Source organism: Camelus bactrianus, chromosome 15 (genome assembly GCF_048773025.1).
Source record: "Camelus bactrianus isolate YW-2024 breed Bactrian camel chromosome 15, ASM4877302v1, whole genome shotgun sequence".
NCBI lineage: Eukaryota > Metazoa > Chordata > Mammalia > Artiodactyla > Camelidae > Camelus > Camelus bactrianus.
This window is the reverse complement of record NC_133553.1, coordinates 45,645,977-45,666,669: the sequence shown is the minus strand read 5'-3', so window position 1 is coordinate 45,666,669 and position 20,693 is coordinate 45,645,977. Positions and strand designations below refer to the sequence as shown.

Below are 20,693 nucleotides of genomic sequence, written 5' to 3'. Positions count from 1 at the left end.
GCAGAAAAATTTAAAGAAGTAATAATGCAATTATAGGAATAACTCATATTTAAGTACTATTAATAATACATAGACTGTTTTCTTTTGCATATACCTGTGTTAAAAATCATCAACATTGGTTTCATGTCAGTTTCATGACCAACTTTACCACTTAATATTTTCCAACAGTAATTTTTAATGACAGTATAGTTTTCCACTAATGAACTCTTTAGTGATAGACATTTTGGTTTCAGTTTCTTTCAGTTGGAGCTGTGCTATGATGAATACAGCTTTTGTGTGTGTGTGTGTAAATTAAAATTTCTTTCATATAAATTCTTAAAAATATAATAGCCAGTTCAGAAAGAATGTATATTTTTGTGAATATTGGTCTGTATTTTTAAATTACCATCCAAAAGAGTTTTACAGTTTAAACAACTTCAACAGTATAGTATTTTGCTTGTTTCCCTGCATCCTTATCATCACCAGAATACCTTAGTTTTTTAAATGACTAGAGATTGCTCATTTGAGAGTCCCTAAGATGACAATTCATTACTAAACAAAGGAATTTAAAACTGCTTTCTTTTTCTTTTTCTTTCTTTTTTTTTTTTTTTTTTTAGAAATAAGTATTCCTTTAAACATTAAATCCTAGGGTCCCTTTTATTTATGGTGGTTTGATTTTTGACCTTGTCTCCCATCCCGAAAATATAAACAGCTATCCTTTCATACTTCAGAACACATTATCTCATAGGCAGAGCAAAGAATTGAGATTTGTGTTGATTAACTTTTTTAGCACTTTGTATTACTTGTTGAGAAACTGAGGTCAAGTCATTTACTCTCTCTTCATATAAATGTTTCTCAGTCTGAAAATTTGGAAAAACTGTTTCTAGAGAAATTATTTTTAAAACTTTAGTGAAATGAGCTTTGAATTAGTACATATTTTTTTGGTATGCAGAAAGAAGGAAGAAAAGGAAGCTGCTAGGTATCGATAAAGCTTAAGAAATTCTAGTATACTTTTGCAAAGAATTAAGAACGATCAGTTTTTATTAGTTTAAGCCAATATATTATAGCTGATTCTTGATATCTTACTAAATACTAACTGCATTTTCCTTTAACTAGGTTAACTTTGAATTAAATTCTTCTGTTAACATAGGAAGCATGCAGTTTATTTTTAAATAAGAAAAAAATGCTATTTTTATATTTAGGAAATGAGAGGGGAGGAGACTCATACAGAGGCTTCAAGTAGCCTTGTAAATGAATGTGAAAACTATTAGCCCAATAACTTAAAAAAAACAAATAGCTAGTTTTCCTCTCTCATGAGAAAAATCAACCCCCGCTGCCCCAGTCTCATCTTGGTAAAAGAAATTGCCATTCCTTCACTGTCAGAATGAACAGTCACTGCAAGAAAAGTGCTTGCAAACCTGGTTTTAAGATTCATCAACATACAATTTATCTTGGTAGAAGAGACTTATAAACTGTGGATATATAAATTCTGTGGTTTAAACACATGTATTTTTTTAAAATAAAATAAATTATACTAATAAATGATCAGATTTATGTAACATCACTGAATTTTAATTGAGATAACAAAAGTTAGCATTTTTAACTTACAGAGTCTTTGTTAAAAAGTTTTAAATGAATTTAAAAGTAAATGCATCTGTATTGTGGGCCTTTCACTTGTTTTTTAGGTTATGAGTGTGTGGTTTATATATATATTTTTAATAAAAAGACCTAGAAAGATCCTAGCATAGTGCTGAATTAGATAAAGTGTTTTAAAAATTATCAGTTTGAAAGTAGAGAATGAGCACATTAATGTATAGATCTGGTAAAACCTAAGTCCAGTGGTAGCTTCTGAAGTATACTTTCATATATTTAAAGCCTGAGATACCATATGTGTATATTTAGGCGTTTGTCTACAAGCAATTTGAAAAGGATTCAGAGTACTGTAATAATCTTGAAATCTTAGTTCAGTTAGAACTGTGTCAGTTAGATTCCCCCCAAATTATAAATTTTGCTCAGAGTCTTGCCTGCTTTATGGCAAAATAAATAATCAAGTTGCTAAGATTATGAGCCTAATTAGTTTACACCTGAGAGAAATTTGTTTTGTGAACTATAATACTTCCTAGATATCTGAATCTTGTGCAAAGTTTATTTTGGCTTTCCTCAAGATATGCTAGAGATAATTGGAATAATTTTCTAATAGTTTATTGGGAAACTTCCTAATAAACAGAAAGTGGCTTATAAAATGTGGCATACTTTCTACTGAATGTCTATCCTTGAACTCTCAATAGGAAAGAAAGAAAGGAGTGGGGGGGGGACGTTATAACTTTTGTTTTTAGCAGCTCCTCCTGGAAAAAATCATCACCACTCCCAGCTTTATGTTTCATTTAATTCTTGCCACGTACACTTCTTAGATCCTTATATGTTTTATATTGAAGTAATCAGTGTTGAGGTTTCTCTGTTCATTTAGATTATTTAAGCATTCTGATCTACGCTTAGTACTGAACTGTTTATTGGACCCGTGCTATCTAATAACTGTAGCATATGAAATTTACTACATTTTGTATTGATTTAATATTAATGTTAATCTAAAATCTTTGGGTGCAGCGTGTCACATCTGTTTTGTATTCCTCTGTTTAAAAGAAGTGGCAGTATGGTATTTGGAGGAATATTTATTATCTGAGTGTTTTTCTTTGCAACAGTTTCCCTCAGTCTTTTGAGAATTATAACTTCTAAGAGACAGTGAATCACCCAGCAAATTCTCAGGTACCCAACTGCTAAAGGCCACAGTTAATTGGAATTTTTATTTACCATTTAAATTCCCTTTGCTCAAGTAGTGGTAAGTTTAGAGGCTTCTGGCAATGACAGAAAATAAATTTGTGGTAAGATTTTTAAAAATATTCTTTTCTCTTAATAATAGGTCCAGCCTGCACTTTATGGATACTCTGGTTTTTTAGAAAAACTTTGTTAGAATGAGTGTTCATTTGTATTTGAAACCAAATTTTCCATGGCTGGTGACGAAATACTCGTTTATGCTAAATTTCGTCAAGTGCTTGGTTTTGTGCTTTGTGTATTTAAGATGTACCCTGTTACCTCTTATTATATCACGATGATGGTGTGGATGAGGAACGGGATGAGCAGCCATGCTTTGCAGTTGCAGAGTGTTCGTTTTCCCTATTATGAAATTTAGGATAGTAGATCTTGGTTGCAAAAAAATGTAAGTCTTCTCGTTGCACAAAATAATCTTCTCAAGTCTCAGTGGCTTATCATTGTTGTCAACGTTCAACCAAGAGTTCTCCAAAGAACTCTTTGGGATAGCTAACTAACTTTTTCACATTTTGCATATCAGTGTTACAATAGGGCAATATGTTAAAAGAAATCTGCTCAACTTGTCTCATAATTGAGGAGCAGAGAAAGGGAGAGGCTTCTAAGAGTGGATTAAAAATTAAGCACCAACATGTGCCTGCTTTTGGATCTTGATACCTAGATCATCATGTGGTACAGAAACATAGGTATTATAAATACTTAAGGTAGATGATGCTTCCTTTGCAAATTGTGTTACAAAGAAAGCCTCTAATTTTAAAATGTTTGATAAACTGTACAAATGTCAACCAGTATACAACTGTCATCTGTAAGAGTGCTCCCATTGTGGTTTGTAAAGTATATGGAGCCAAAGAAGAAAGGAAGAGGATGATATGTGTGATGCTTTGATTAAATAAATGATGAAATGAAGCGGCTTAACACCTTAACACCTGCCTGAAGTGATATGTTTCCAGTTCACTAAAAGAATTTCAGATTCTCCTGAAAAAAAGTAGAGTAATGTCATATCTGTTCCCTTTCCTTTCCATATGGTAGTTGTTAATTATAACCAGTTAATAATAATGGCAATGTTTATGGCAATGGTTTTTGTGTATATCCACATATGCCCATATCCACACACATGTCTATTTTCCTGTATGCTTTAGAAAGATTAATTCAGATGGGAGTCATAAATTTCAGTCAGTGATAGATTATAAACAGAAGAGAAGCTAAGTATTTGAAAATTTTGAGATTGGCACCACGGAGGAGTATCCATTATGTTCATCTGTAAACTGTCTGTTATGGCTACTGACAGAAAATGATTGAATGAATTCTTTATGGATTTAAGCCTATGTATTTCCTATGCAAAGAACACAAACACTGCTTAATCACTTTATGTTAATGAAAAATTAAATACTATAGGTATCATTGAAATATAAAGAGAGCACTTTGTCTTGCAGTTTTCTTTCTGTATAAAACCTAGTCTCACCCATGTGTTTTCTTTGAGCAGACAGAAAGTTTGAGAAATGATATTCTCCTTTTCTTTCTTCTCAGCATCGTCAGTGAAGCCGGAGCATCAATCTACAGTGTCAGCCCTGAAGCTAACAAAGAGATGCCAGGACTGGACCCTAATTTGAGAAGTGCAGGTAAGAAACTATGGGTCATCACAAAAGCATGTGATTTTGATATTTTGGACGTGTATTTGTAGCAGGCAAAGTATTTAACCATCCAAGAAATTTTAGAAAATGTATTACAGGCATGTTATAAAGAAAGTGGTTGATTGGAATAATACTGGGAATTTCGGAAAAGAAGCAGAAGAATACTGTTTTTAAAGAACACTATACATTGTGTTCTAGAGTATGGTGAAAAATTAGCCCAAAACATCTTTAGTAAAATTAAATACTAGAGAGTTAATGATAAAGATAATAAAATACTCTAAACTCTATTATTATTATTATTATTATTATTATTATTATTATTATTATTATTATTATTATTATTATTACAAATATTACTTGTAGCTTTTTGTTGGAGAAAAGTAATATATTAGAAAAAAATATTTAAAGTGCAAAGACTTTCAGCTTATTGTTAAATATTTCTCAAATGACCAGTTTCTTGTCTTGCTAATAAGAATTATCATTAGTGTATTGTTTAAAGCAGTCTGATTTGATTTTAGTTGTATTAAGTTGCTGTGGTGTGGAATAGTTTAAATCTTGTGTGTGAAGAAATTAAAAAATTTTGATAACAACTAATGAAAGTAATTGGTATCACAAGCAAAATATAGATCTGGTCAGCATTCTTCTGTGTAACAGGTGGTATTACTGCTTTGTTAGAAATGGACTTTTCTTTGTATGTTTACTGATTTATTATTTTTTAAATTGAAATATAGTTGATTTATAGTATTATGTAAGTTTCAGGTGTACAGCATTGTGATTCAGTATTTTTAAAGATTATACTCATTTCAAAGTTATTGCAAGATAGTGGCTATAATTCCCATTGCTATACAGTATGTCCTTGTTGTCTATCTATTTTATATAAAGTAATTTGTATCTGTTAATTCCCTAATTTGGGATTTCCTCAAATTAGGGGAAATGGAATTTTTATTTAATTTTTTCCTTAAATATTCTCATCAAATTTCTTTGGCTGTTCTTGAAATATCTATCTGGAGATATATATTTGGAAATTTTTGCATTAATCTAAGGTTAAAAACTTTTCTTAATCCAAAAAAGCTATAGTTTCCCTTCAGTTGTTCATTCCATGACACAATTCCCTGTCTAAAAGGATCATCTTTTTTCTTAAATTTTACTTTTTACTGAAGTGTGTTGACCTACAATGTTAGTTTCAGGTGTATAGCAAAGCAATTCAATTATACATATATATACATATATACACACACACACACATATATGTATATATATGCATATATATTTTCAGATTCTTTTCCATTATAGTTTGTTACAAGAAATTGAATATAGATCCCTGTGCTATCCAATAGGTCCTTGTTGTTTATCCATTTTATATGTAGTAGTAACTGTTAATCCAAACTCCAAATTTATCCCTCCACCCTTTTCCCCTTTGGTAACCATAGTTTATGTGCTATGTCTGTGAGTCTATTTCTGATTTGTAAATAAAATTTGTATCTTTTTTTAGGTTCCACATATAAGTGATATCATATGATATTTGTCTTTCTCTGTCTGACTTACTTCACTTAATATGATAATCTCTAGGTCCATCCATTTGCTGCATATGGCATTATTTCACTCTTTTTTATGGCTGAGTAATATTCCATTGTATATATACACCACATCTTCTTTATTCTAAAAAAAAATGATCATTTTTTCAAACTCAGATCACAGCTCAAGATCTTGCTTCTTCGGTGAAGTCTTTTTCTGTCACACCAACTCTGTGTGGTCTCTGCCTCCTTGCCGTGTTCTCTTTTGGTCCTTGCCTTGTAATAACAATAGTAATAATAATAATAGGAGTAGCTGTAGTAATCACAGTGGGAGCTGCTAATACTAATCTTTTAAAGCACTTAATATATGTGAAATAATGTGGTAAATGGATTACCAGGATTATCTAATCCTCACAATTGCCCTGTGAGACACTTATTATTTCTATATACAGATGAGGAAACCCAGACTTAAATAGGCTGCATAGCGAAGTAAGTGTGTCCATTATGTTTGTGTACTTAATTTCTGTAATAAAAGGATACCTTTCTTCACAAAAAATAAAATTCAGAGCCTCCCAAGTTGGCACTGAAAGGTAATCTACCAACAGGGCATTTGAAAAAAAAATACCACATAGGATGTGACAGTCCCTCAGGCTTCCCATTGCTAATGGGGCTGCTGTTTCCTCTTTACCACTGGCCCGTGTGGGTTCATGACTGGCACAGTATTATTGGTGGGACACAACTACAACATTCTAACAGGACTATGACAATAGGAAATAATAAAGAGGGGAATTGGCATATAGTTCTAATTACTCTGATTTCAAAATCTAGCTGTGTCTTCAGCTTGTGATTCACTGCAGGTGTGCCTTCCTTCTTTGTCTCAGCTTGCTTCCACATAGCAATGACTGTGTTTGATCCCTGTCAACTCAAAACATCTACCTAGACATTTTGAGTCTTCAAAGTCTGGTCCTGGAAGCAAATATTGAAAGAAGCTGAGGGTTTCTACTCTTGGCTTTCTGGGGCCCACTTCCTTTTCAATTCCTGCTTTCTGACTGGGAGGGAGTCTTTATCTTTTCTAGTGATTGATGCCAGGGATGACTTTATACTTCATTTGAGACCTGACCTACCTATGGGTGTGGGTTTTACCTTTCAACCCTCTATAAGTTTACTGTATCAAGTATAACAGAACCTCAACATTCATACAAGTGTTAAACATATGTAAGAAAATGACCTTTCTCTTACTGTATCTTCTTGACCTGTTTATCAGCTTATTGAAAACAGAGGTTATTCTTATATGTGCTTACATTCCCCCTGTTATAAATTCATTGTACTGAGAGGATTTAAGTTGGATGGATAGAATAGTAGATAGTTGACATTTAAATGTTTATTATGGATTTCTGGTCTAAAATGGAAAATTAAATATGCCTGTCATTCCTTCACTCCCTTGTGAAATCTCACTAAAATGACAGTAACTTGGTAGAATGAAGGCATAAACTCACTAGGACAAAAAGAATGGGAGTGGGGATAAGAGCAACAATAGTTTTGAAGCTGGAAAGCAGATGGCTGAGTAATAAGTGATCTAGCCAACTCAAGAAAGTTGAATACTGGGACAACATTATAGAAAACAGAGAACTAACCTGAAATAGATCGTGGAAGCCCTAAAGGGTCAGGAAATGTACTAAGCACCTTTAGAAGTATCTTGGGAGGGCTGAGAGTAGGTCTAAAGTAAGAGGATTGAGTTAAAATCTGTTTAAAAAGCAATTAGACAGAGTTAAACATAGAATACCATATAACCCAGCAATCCTACTCCTTGGTATATACTCAAAAGAATTGAAAATAGGTACTCAGCAAATACTTGTACACAGATACTCATTGCAGCACTATTCACAATAGCCAAAAACTGGAAACAACCCAAATGTCCATCAGCAGGTGAACAGATAAACAAAAAAATGCAGTCTTTCCATACAATGGAATATTATTTTCAGCCATAAAAAAGAATGAAGTAGTGATATGTACTATGACATGGATGAACCTTCAAAACATGCCAAGTGAAAGAAGCCAAACAAAAGGTCACATATTATATGATTACATTTATATGAAATGTCCAGAAAAGACAAATTTATAGACACAGAGAGCCTATTGGTGGTTGCCAGGGACTGGGGAGAGGGGAAAATGAAAAGGGACTGCTTAATGGGTACAAGGTTTCCTCTGGGGGTGATGGAAATGTTTTGGAATTTGGTAGAGAGGGTGGTTTACATGATGTATTGTAACTATATTAAATACCACTAAATGGTACACCTTAAAATGGTGATTTTATGTTATGTGAATTTCACATCGATTAAAAAAAAAGAGACCATTTAGACCTCCCATTCTACACAGTGAGTAGCTGCCCTTTTCCCACCTTTGTGGAAGACTGGGGAATTGTTCTCTAGGAGAGGGTTAAAATGTCCTCTCTGGAGGACATGTGTTACAAGTGAGAGTGGGGATACCTACTGAAAAAAGAGGGATTAAATAATTTTTTGCATACTGTTGTAGATCCTTAGAGAATACTAAATCTTCCATGCAGAAGATTAGGGGATTCTGACCAACACAAGAGAAGATACCTAAATAAACTGAGATCAGAAATTCACAAAAGAAATGGCCAAATTACCCTGTAGTGAAGCCCACAAATTCACCTTTCAGCAAAGCCCCTACAGTCAGCTTTTTAGGACCCTGTGCCTGGTGGAAAGTTAAGGGTCACTTAACATGCAAGGAAAATTTATACCAAGACAGATGCCAAAATATGGGGCAGGGAGTGAGGTATGCTACGTGGAAGAAAAAGAGACTATAGAAAGAAGAATAAAGAAAAAGCTTGATATCCTTAGAGAAAAGATATTTCATTCATTTAAGGGTATATTTACATAAAGTGAAATTCATCCTGTTTAGGTACATCATCTATGAATTTTAAAAAGCTTGTACTAGTCAGGTAATCACAACCCTCACCACCACAGTCAAGATTAGAATATTTACATCAGATCATCTGATTTGTCAGCTTCTTACTAAAAATTGTAAATACTGATTAGAGGAGCAAGATTATAATAGATATGCATTACCACCATTAAAATACATTTTAATAAGCTTTTTAGTGGAAAAATTCTAATTTGGAGTTGAATGAAATGAGAAAGAATGGAGGTTTTACTTATCTTCCTCTTTTGCTGTCTGGTGGCAAAGGGAAGTATAAAATGATGTGAGTATTGGACTTTAAAAATAAAAATTTCTACTTTGATATTCTTAGATAATAGAATAAGGCAGATTTTAAAGAGAACATAGTTAAGATTCTACGTATTTCGTGGAACTACTAAGCCCCACAGAACCCCTTTATATGAGACACATTGTGAATGAGGGGGAAATGTTGCTTCAGTGCTGCTACATATGGCTGTGTACCCTGTACAACTTGCCTAACCATATGAGGTAGCTTTGGGCGCTTACCTTTTAGGATGATAACCTTCACTCAGTCTGCGTTCCCTTCTCCTGCTTTTAGTGTAACTTACAGTTTTTTTCCTCTCATGCTTAACTTTTGTCTCAGTATTACTTACTGTCTTCCTTTTCCCATTGTGTTTCACTACCTCTTAACGAATTACCATGTATTAAAAACTAAATTCCTATATGTATATTTTTACCTTATTTCTTGGTCTGTGTAGTCTGCCACAATGCAAGACTCTCTCAATTATTGTGGCTTATAATATGACTTGCTTTAGTCTTTTTTTAAAATTTCATTTTTCCTTATGCATTTCTTCCTTTGTATATACATTTTAGAGCCATTTAATTAATATTTTTAAAACTCTATAAAAATACAGTGAAATTCTGTAAAATTTATACCTTCATCCTTGTTCTGCACATTTTTTTTTCTTACTTACAGGCAGTACACACACAGACAGTAAATGGATTCTCCATGATATTTTCTAATAAGAAATAGGTTGTTAATGGGCATATGGGAGCATCAATTTTTGTCTGGGTGTCTTGAAATCAGCCAGCTGATTGAAATCTTACTAGCTCTGATGTTTTTTCAGTTGACTTGCTTGGATTTTCTAGATAGACAGACATCATCTGCCAATAATAATAAATAATCTAGTTTCTGTCTTTTCAGTAATTATACCTTATTTCTTTTCTCTTCCAATTATATTAACTAGAATTTCCTGAATGGTGGCAAATAGTAGCAATGATACAGAGAAATATTGACATCATATGTGGGCAAAATAGTCAATATTTGCCATACATTGCGACATACTGCATTTAAAAATATGTAACAGCTTCATTGAGATATAATTTACATAGCATACAATTTACCTTTTTGAAGTGTATGTTAGCATTTTTTAACATAGTCAGAGTTGTAAAACTATTGCCGCTATCTAATTTTAAAACCAGTTTCATCTCAAATAGAAATCCCAAACCCATTAACCATCAGTCCTCCTTCCCCTCTTCTTCCTAATCCCTGGAAAACACTAATCTAGTTTCTGTTTATATGGACTTGCCTATTGTGGATATTTCATATAAGTGGAATCATTACTATATGGTCTTTTGTGACTGACTGGCTTCTTTCACTTAGCGTAGTGTTTTCAAAGTTCACTCATGTTGCATAGCACGTATGAGCACCTCATTTCTTTTTATTGCCAAATACTTTACCATTGTATGGGTATGTCATGTTTTGTTTATCCATTTATCAGTTGTTGGATATTTTGGTTGCTTTCACATTTTTGGCTATTATGAATAATGCCACTGTGAACATTCATGTACAAGATTTTATGTGGACATATGTTTTCATTTCTTTTGAGTATGTACCTAGGAGTAAAGACTTGGGGACATATGGTGACTGTGTTTAACATGTTCCAGGAGTCTTTTTGACTTCTTTTACTATATTTTCCTCACCATTCATTCTCTGCCTCTTTCATCATTTCCTCCTTCTCTTTTCTATCTCAAGATGTAAATGTACCCCACGTTTTAGGCCATGCCTCTCATTCTGTCTTCATTTTCTTTATCAGCAATCTGTTCAACTCCTTTTGCCTACTTATCTGTTTCTTACTTTCAGAAACCTGATCGTTCTCAACCTACAAGTTTGCATTATTACTGTTTATTGCACGACCCTTTTCTTGGCTATCCTGCCAGGAGGAAAACAGCACCACCTCTCAAAAACCTGAGCATACTACTTTTCGAATTCTGCTTTAAACATTGTTCATCTCTCTCCCTCCTCCTGCCCCCCAGCTCTTCCATGCTTGAGTTTTTATGCTACATAGAATGAACAGCATCTGGAAAGGAAATGCCAATTCTAGAAATATTAGGATCTATGTCGAGGGTTGTTTATTGGGGACATTGTAACTCCAGAAGCCCTTGGGACATTGTAGAATTAATATGTCATTTAGAAGCCATCATTTTCAATCCATTGTTGCTAATATTTAGCAATATAAGGATGAATAAAGGATACGCTAGTAGTGAACTATTAGAAAGGAATCCAGTAGAAAATAGTTTAAAATCCTTTTGTGTATTTCAGAAATTTAAAAATATGGGATCTACTCACATTTATCAAATTATACAGTTGTGCTAACCAGTTTCTAAGTTAAGATTTTCATAATGTTGGTTTTCCTGAAGGTTTAGATTTGAGATATTTACCTATTATTGATATACTTTTATTGAATTTCTAATACTGCCTTCCTACACAGTAAATGTTCTGATACCTCTTACCTTAACTTGGTTTACTGCTGTGGGTTGTTGTTCTTTTGAATCTGAAGGTATTTTGGCAATGTATGTATTTGTTTGAAAATCATTCTTATTGTATTAAATATATAAAGGCTAGAATAAAGAAATAATATAGTTGTCTTTTGACATGGACAGGAGATTGGTTCTAGGACCACTCACAGATACCAAAAATCCAAGGGTGCTCAAATCCCTTTTATAAAATGGTGTAATATTTGCATATAAACCTGTGCACACTCTCCAATATACTTTAAATCATCTCTAAATTACTTATAATACCTAATACAATGTAAATTTTATGTAAACAGTTGTAAGTGAAATGTAAATAGTTGCCTAGAGCAGCAAATTCATGTTTTGCTTTTTGGAACTTTCTGGGACTTTTTTCCCAATTTTTTTTCTTTTAATTGAGGTACAGTCAGCTACAATGTGTCAGGTTCTGGAGTACAGCGTTCTTTCCTTGTCATACATATTTGTTTTCATATTCTTTTTCATTAAAGGTTATTACAAAATAGTGAATATAGTTCCCTGTGCTATACAGAAATTTGTTTTTTATCTATTTTTATATATAGTGGTTATCATTTACAAATCTCAGACTCCTAAATTTATCCCTTCCCACCTCCTTTCTCCCCTGGTAACCATAAAATTGTTTACTCTGAGAGTCTGTTTCTGTTTTGTAGATGAGTTCATTAGTGTCCTCTTTTTTCCCAATATTTTTAATCCATGGTTGGTTGAATCTGTGGATGTGAAGCCCACAGATGCGGGGGACTGACTCTGTTTGCTTTTAGAGGATATCATGTATTTCTCTGGTGGCATAAATTTTCAACGTGTGACTATAAATGTGGTTCTTAGAGGAAACCAATTCTCCTATAACTTGCAGTGCTTACACTAGTTAACCTTTTGTGAGATTTGGTAAGAAAAGTATATATGAAGGCCTTGGAATCCCCATCACTGCTGTGGGAGAAATAGGCAGATTGTAAGACACCAGCTTGTTTTTCTCTAAGCTTGCTTTGCAAACTACCATTGTCACTATATGTCTGAAATTATAGAAGATATGAAAAAGACTTGAGTGACCGTGCAGTGAACTTGATGTTCACAGTAGATCTTATCTCCGGTGAGAGGTGGTACAAATCAGTGACTGGAGAATCTGATAGTCACTTCTAAGAGGTGGCTGCTTTTGCTAGACCTTGAACTGTGTAACATGAAAACAGGCATGGGATTTCCTTTGATGGCCTTAGTGCTTTCACTTAATGAATTTATATTTCATCCAACCTTTTATATAAGTGGGTGACACTGACTAGCTTTCATGGATTTAGAAAATGAAAGCTGTTCAGATGTAAACACTCAGTGTCACTGTGCTACTGGGGAAAAAGAAGAGCTGCCTTTAGAAGTATCCTTAAGATCATATTAAATTTATTTTCTCTAACTGAATCTATTTTATGAGCTAAATTAGTTATGAGATTTTGTTAATAACATTTGGTAAAAAAATGACAAAATCATGATACAAATAAAGGAATGTTTGAAGTTAACTCTCAAGTCTCTTAAATACAGAATGTGATGGTTGAGGAAAGGATGTAATTAGGACTATGTGTGTGTGTGTTAGGAACAAGCAGTTGGGACACAGATCACTTTACAAACTAACCTAATATTTAAGGCGATACAAGTGTATTCATTAGCCAGCTGACTTGATCCCTGGTTGCAATAAGATATGATTCTGTCATTTACTCATGATGATCAGAATCTAGTCCTAATGAGCATATTTGACATACAGATAGATGTGTATCATGTTTATAATAATGCAGGATTATTTAAAAGTAAAACAAATGTCTACTTGTTCTTTAAAGGGTGAGGTGCCCTGCTATGCTGTATTTAAAGAATAAACTGGTAATTGTGTAAATATAGCAACTAAGTGGGGGTTTTTGTTTGTTTGTTTTTCCAAATATATAACCCTTCCAATGTGTTCATGCTCAGGAATGCCTAGTAGAGTTCTGGTGACATAATTAATCCTGAAATTTTGTATTTAGTTTTTGTGTGAAAGAAAAGGGAACTTTGAAACTTGGTGAAATCTTGGTCTTCTGGTGGGAGGAATGAAGAGGGTAACTATTTGCGTTATGAAGAACTAACATAGTAATTATCTGGATACTGCTTTTCACATTAAGCCACACTTGTTTTCTGATTCTGTTTTTTCAGTTTCCATAGCAAGGCGTGTACAAGACCCATTAGCTGAGCTGGTGAAAATTGAGCCGAAGCACATTGGAGTTGGAATGTATCAGGTAAAGCAATGTGGATCATTTAATTTATGAAATCCATCAATACAGAGAGCAGTACTCAAAACTTGGCTTCGTAATTAAGTGTCAGTGGGAATAAGTTCCCGTTTTCAAAGGTTATACAGTTTGTGGGAAGGCAGTTAGGTGTCACAGGTTATTTGGGAAGAAGGGAATTTTTTTTTCCTGGTGTTTAGGATTTTGATAAGACTTAGAATTGACTGTAATCAGTTTAGACTATTAAAACATTAGATATGGCTAGTAACTTAATCTGGAGAGTCTTTTAACATTATTTATAAGAATGTAAGAGAGGCTATGGAGAAAGGGGGGTATGTTGGCTCTTTGTGTAAACCAGTTTGAACTATTGGTCTTTACTGATCTTTCAGAAGGAAGCCTTTCGTACCTATGGTGACTTTTTTCCCCCCTGTTTTTCATTCTTATTTGATTATTATAGTTAGTTTTTGGTCAGTACCCAGTATGAGCTAAAACCTTTCATTTTTGTTACTGTGTAATAGTAATAGTGCTTATTATTGTTGTTACTGTATTTTCAGTTTTTGAGGTTGTGTTCATTGGGCAATTGAGGACAGCACTAAATCTTGTCAAAATGAATCTATATTAGCTTAAGTAATCTCCAGAAACCTCAAGGTGAATTATTTTCTCTTTGATGAAAGTTCTTCTTAAGCCTGAAATAGAATATTACCCTCTGAATAATTTTCATGAGATTTGAGTGATAGGTACTGTAGTTTCTCTAAGGAGATATTATATTAGGTCATGGAATCTGTGGCCACTAGAAATGGAAGAGATCTTTGAGATCATACAACCCTAGCCTCCTCATTTGGTAGAAAAAGAGGACTACTCTGTGTCCTAGAGTTGTTAGCATTTTTACCCAGGATCCCACTGGCAAAGCCTAGACTAACATGACATATACTGGGACATAACTGGGAATATTCCCGCTTTATAGCAAGTTAGACTAAGAGATGTCCAGACCTTCAGTTCAACTTGTTCATTTGGCCGGGGTGATTGCTGAAGGGTGTAATCTATCTAGATAGATAAAATCCCTGCTATCTAAAGAGTACACCTGTTGCAGTTTTATGATATAGGCCTTATAGTTAAGAGAAATTATAGCTATATTAATTCAAGAAGAAGTTATGTAATGCGTCAGCAAAGTAGTGGAATGAAGGAAAGGGAAAGTCAAACTTTTACAGAACTCAGGAGGCTAATAACCTATTGGCATCAAAGAGGCCTTTGAGTAAATAGCAGGGACCTAGTTTCCAGATTTGGACTGAGAGATAGCGTTTAATGTGAAAAAGTTTGGAATTCATTCCAACAGCAGTGAGAAGTAATATAAGAGTTTTAAGCAGGGGAATGACGTGATCTGATTTGTATTTTTAAACATCAACTCTGACTCCAGGTGAAAAATGATGGTGGTTTGGAAAAAGTTAATGGCAGTAGAAATGGAAAGTTAAACCTATTTTGTAGGGACTACTTGATGAAAAGTGAGGGAAAAGGGGTTGTGAAGAATTTACTCCAAGGGTCCTGGTATATGGAAGATGCCTGAGCAGAGCAGATTTGGTGAGGGATATCCAAAACTCCAAATTCCATAAGAGGACAGAAAAGCTGTGTGTGTATATCTGTACCTATATAAACACTCCCTTATATGAGTAAATTGATAATAGTCTAGGAAAACAAGAAAGGATCCCATCAGTGGATAGAAATTTCAGGAATTATTGAAAGATATTAAGCATGAGGAATCACATGCACAGAAAAATGAAATTTGGTGGAGCCACACCCAGCAATATGTAGATCAACAGTGTCCTGAAGCCAGAGTCATATTCAGGTAGTGGCAAGGGGGCCTGGAATATTAGATAAGGAGGTATATGTAGAGTGGCTAGGCCCATGGTGACCCCCTCTCCCTCAATATTCTGCGAATCCAAACTAAAGCACTGAGTATAACACAGAGGCTGGAGAGGATGGGAGATCCCTCAGGTAGCCTTTGATTGTCAGAAAGCCGAAGGAGTTTCTTCCTAGCAAGACCAACTCCTGACATATACATGACAGCTGGTGTCATATCCCACATTTCGCACATTATCACTTGAGACTCACGATGGTAAACAGAAACAGCATACACAGACAGACAAATAGGGACTCTGAAATGACCTTGCTACCAAGAATCAACGTTTGAGGAGAATCTGTGATAGAAAAATGAGGCACCAAATTAAAAAAAAAAATTAACATGCAGTGAAACAGTGAAAAGGCAACATACTCTGAAATGAGTAAAATTAACATTCACAGATAAGAGAGGTCATTAGATTTCTGAAACAAATATGGGATAGAATGAAATTAAACCAATCTAAGAATTTTAAAATATGATTGTTAAAATTAAAAAAAAAACACATAAACAGGGGAAATAGAGTGGACACAGCTAAAAGCAAATTAATGAATTGGAAGGTGGAGCTAAGAGACTCTTTAGAATGCAGTCAAATTGGAAAAGGTGGAAAGGATGAACAAAAAAATCATGTGATGTAGAGCACCTTCTAGATCTTCAACATTCATCTAATAGAAGATTCAAATAAATAACAGGAGAGGAGGGGAGGAGTTATAATCACAGAAACAATAGGATGAAATTTCTCCAAACTGAAGATAGACAAGTTTCTTGAAAAGGCCTAATGAATACTGAATAAAAGAGTAACAAAAGACCTACACTCAGATGCCTTCCTGTGAAATTTCAGAATGCTAGTAATAAGGAGGGAACTGACTAAAAGCTTCCGGAGAGCAAACATAGTTTATCTACAGAGGAGTCAGGTTGACATCAGTCCTATTATTGGTAAAAACAAGTGCTAGAAGACAGAAATGCAGTAGTTTTGAAGTTGTGGGAAAATTTTATTTTGAACTCATAATTCTATATTGAGGCAAACCAGCAATTCATTGTGAGAGGACAATAAAAACATTTCTGGATCTGTAATGATCCAGAATTGTTACAGACAATTCTGATTGTTACAGACCTTCTTTAAAAGAATATTTATGGATGTACTCCTGCCTAAAGCAGGGGGGTGGAGGGGGTGGAGGTCCGAAGGAGGGAAAGGCATGTGGCAAGGAAACAGTATCAAGGTAAGGGAACAGCGGGGAGCTTTACAAGTGCACACATGCCCAGTAAAATGTATCTGAATCACTGAGTCTCAGTTTTTAAACTATAATGTTTATCTTTATATTAACCTAGATCAGATCAACTCAACATAAGATGGTCGAATAAAAAGAAGTGACAAAGTAGTAGGATTCTTTTTCAGGAAAGAAGAGATAGAGATTAACTCTATAACTTTTTAGAAAAAGACAATCTGAAATATATGACTGATAATCACAAATAGGACATTCAGTGTAAATCATGAGTGAAAAATTGAAAGTTTACCATTGCAACCAAAGGCAGAGAAAAGAAAATAAGAAAGTATAATAGATAAATAAAATGTACAGTGACAAGAATAAGTATAGGTAATAGGTAAAGGTGAAAGGGTTAAATTCCCTTATGAATAGAATCTCAGACTTTTAAAAATAAAATACAGTGCTAAGCTTTATATATGTAAGAGGTACTCGTAAGGAAAAAGCAGCCATAACATTTGAAATTTGGAGAAAAATATTCCACATGTATGAAAAAGTCAGCAATGTTAACATGAGATGAAGTAGAATTTAAGGCAAAATGCATAAAAAAGGTCAAAGAGGGTATTTCATATTAATTATAGATACCGTTTCCCAAGAAGGTATAATTGCCCTGAGCATTCTCCGTTATCTAACAACATAATTTCAAAAAATATACACTATTAAAACCTTCTAAAAACAAGAAACAGGTTTACTTTTTTTTGGAGAAGTTTTAATAGACCACAGTATAACAACACATTTTTTAAAAACCTTTATTGAGATATAATCACATACCATACATACATACATAAATTCACCCACTTAAAGTATACAAAGTCAGTGATTTCTAGTATATTCATAGGGTTGTGAAGCTTTACCACTAATTTTTGAACATTTTCATCACTCCAAAAAGAAACCATTAGCAGTCACTCTCCAGTGCTCCCTCCTTCCCTAGTCCTATTTTCTGTTTCTGTAGATTTGTCTGTTCTGGATATTTCATATAAATGGAATTATACAATATGTGTCCTTTGGTGACTGGCTTCTTTCCTTTAGCATAATGTTATTTCTAGCAAATAGTTAATACCTATCAAGATGCACTTTTAAAAAAAAGCATCCTTTTGACCTGGTAAAACTGCTTAGTAGTCTCTTCTAAGCCAATGAGAAGAACTACTTCTAAGATTCACTTGAACTGCAGTAAAGTTGTTGATACAGAATAAAAACCAGTTTGTGTTTTAAAACTAGAGATACGCATTTACACTGAAGAAAAAAATACCTGGCTGGAGACTGATATTTATATCTTTGGTGTGATGTAGGGATTTTTATCTTCTTCTCTTCTACTTTTTTTCAAACTTTCTCTAGTGATTATATATTAGGAAAATTTGTTGTGAAATAAATATCCTTTTCTATTTCCCAGCCAATGGGCCACTTAATTTTAAGCTTTGATATAATTGACTTTCAGTACAACTAGAGTGGGACTGGCTTTCTTTTTAGCTGGGACCTTTAATGCTTTTAGTATATATTTAATACTTATATTTATGCTAATTTAAATTATGAATAGCTGGACAAACATTGCTGATTTTTAAAATGAATACTGTTCAAAGAAAGAATATTAGTTAGATGAAATAATAGTAGCTATAATATTATTTCAATAGAATCTAAAATACTTTTGTTTTAATAACAGCTAAAATGCTAAAGGCAGTACTCCAAACCTTGTCTTAGAAAATGGGGAGAGCTGATTTTAAAAACACATGCCTGTCATTATTTCTGGAGAGAGAGGCAGCCAGTGTGGTCGAATGACAACATATCCCTAACTGACCCCTCAAGACTTTGCTGGAAAGTGGCTTGGTGTTACTCCCAAGAAAACACTCCAGAGTGAGAGCAGGATAATGCAGGGTTGGCTCTGCTGAGTTCTGTGGGACATGGGGCATGGTGGTTTAGCTTGGCCTTGTCATATCCTGAGAACACAACTTGAGTAAGTTGGATTTACTTGCTATTTATTTCATCTTTGGACTATGTTTTAGATACATTCATGCTCATTAGCACCTCTGTTTGTTAATGAGCCTGCGCGGGAAAGTAGGAAAGACAGAACAATCCCCTTTCCTCCTTTGTACCTCTCTGTTAGATCATTTGATGATATTAGACAGTGAAGTGGTTTTCCAAAATGAGTTTCTGGAACCCTTAGTGGATTTTCTATATCCAGGCCATCTTTATTCCTCATTATTATGGATAATGAGGAGTCACTGTAAAAGGAGAATCATCTTCCCAGATGAAATTTTTCATGGTAAAACTTCAGAGGTGGGAATTTGTACTTTATTTCCACGCCCCCTCTGTGGGATCAGTTCTGGATTAAAAACAAAACAAAACAAAAAACCCAACTCTTCAGTGGTAATATTACTCTGTTAAAGACTATTTTATGGTTAATATTGTAGAGATTATGAAATATTTTAATGTAGGTTTGTAAAAGGTAATAAGGTTCCTCATTTGTCCTATATTGTTTTTCCAAATCTTTTAAAACATTTTGATCCCTTAGTTATGTTACTGTGGAGTGGGATATAGAAAAGAGTCTGCCCCATGGATTTTCACTTAGATGACTTCTACCTGGATTTTGCCCCCTGTACTAAAGCATTATTTTGAAATAGATAAAACACAAAGGTGAAAGAGACATGGAGGAAATTGTTTTAAAAATGTGGCATTATTCACATAGATGAATTCCTTGCCAAAATGTTTTTGCAATCTTGTCCCTTAACTCTTAATTCCCAGGATATGGGCTGTACTTCAATCTCTGATTTACTAGGTGTTATGAATGAAATTCAAACTTAGCCTTGCAATTCAGGAATTTCATTTACTATTGACCATAACTGAGCTGTTTCTATAATTGAACAAAAACAAGTAATTGTCCTTGACTGGGAGTATGAACTCATGTATTAGAATTTGCTAATTATTCCTTAATTTAGAATTTTAAAATTTCTGTTCTGGGTTTTTTTTTTTGTTTTTGTTTTTGTTTTTTTTCACTGCTGGATGAATTTTGCTTCTTATGTTGAAGTATATTGACTTTAGTTTTCTCAGGTTCTTAGAAATCACTGACAGTGTAATAAGCCATGTACATATACACATACCCTGGTAGAACACCATTACTTATCTTTAAAAGAAATGTGAAATTTTAGTGTGATTTGAAAAACCTTTTACCAACAATACCTTAAATTATTAACAATGAAATACCTAATTTCCTATATCTTTTGTTTGCTTACTCTTTGTATGACATTGACCTTGGACAATGAAACTAGATCAATTTCAGTTTCTACTTAAGTTCACCTTCTGGTTTTCATACACCAGCACAAAAGTCACTGTTAGGATTTCTAAAACTTTAAGGTATTTTCATGGTGTTTAAAACTAGGATTATCGTGTATGATTGAAAAAAATTGGTAACATTAAAGGTACTACCATAAAGGAAAAGATTATTAAGTTCTACTGCATTAGAATCTAAAACATCTCTGAATAATACATAGAAAATCCACAGACAAGGAGAAGTTATTTGCATCACATACAACCTATAAAGGATCTATGTAAGGTCTCCTACAAATTAAGAGAAAAATAGGCAGGGGATATGAACAAGCAATTGACAGAAGAGGAGACAT

General features: G+C 33.8%; 1 protein-coding gene across 3 annotated transcripts in view; it reads left to right on the top strand.

The window, feature by feature from the left end:
• The window catches only part of SRBD1 (S1 RNA binding domain 1), a 178,981-nt gene that overhangs the window by 92,713 nt on the left and 65,575 nt on the right, over window positions 1–20,693 (top strand). For all 3 annotated transcript variants that reach the window (XM_010967730.2, XM_045504891.1, XM_045504892.2), the window contains exons 15-16: window positions 4,330–4,421; window positions 13,859–13,941. In XM_010967730.2, the coding sequence (XP_010966032.1) occupies window positions 4,330–4,421; window positions 13,859–13,941 (175 nt within the window). The remainder of the gene's footprint in view (window positions 1–4,329; window positions 4,422–13,858; window positions 13,942–20,693) is intronic.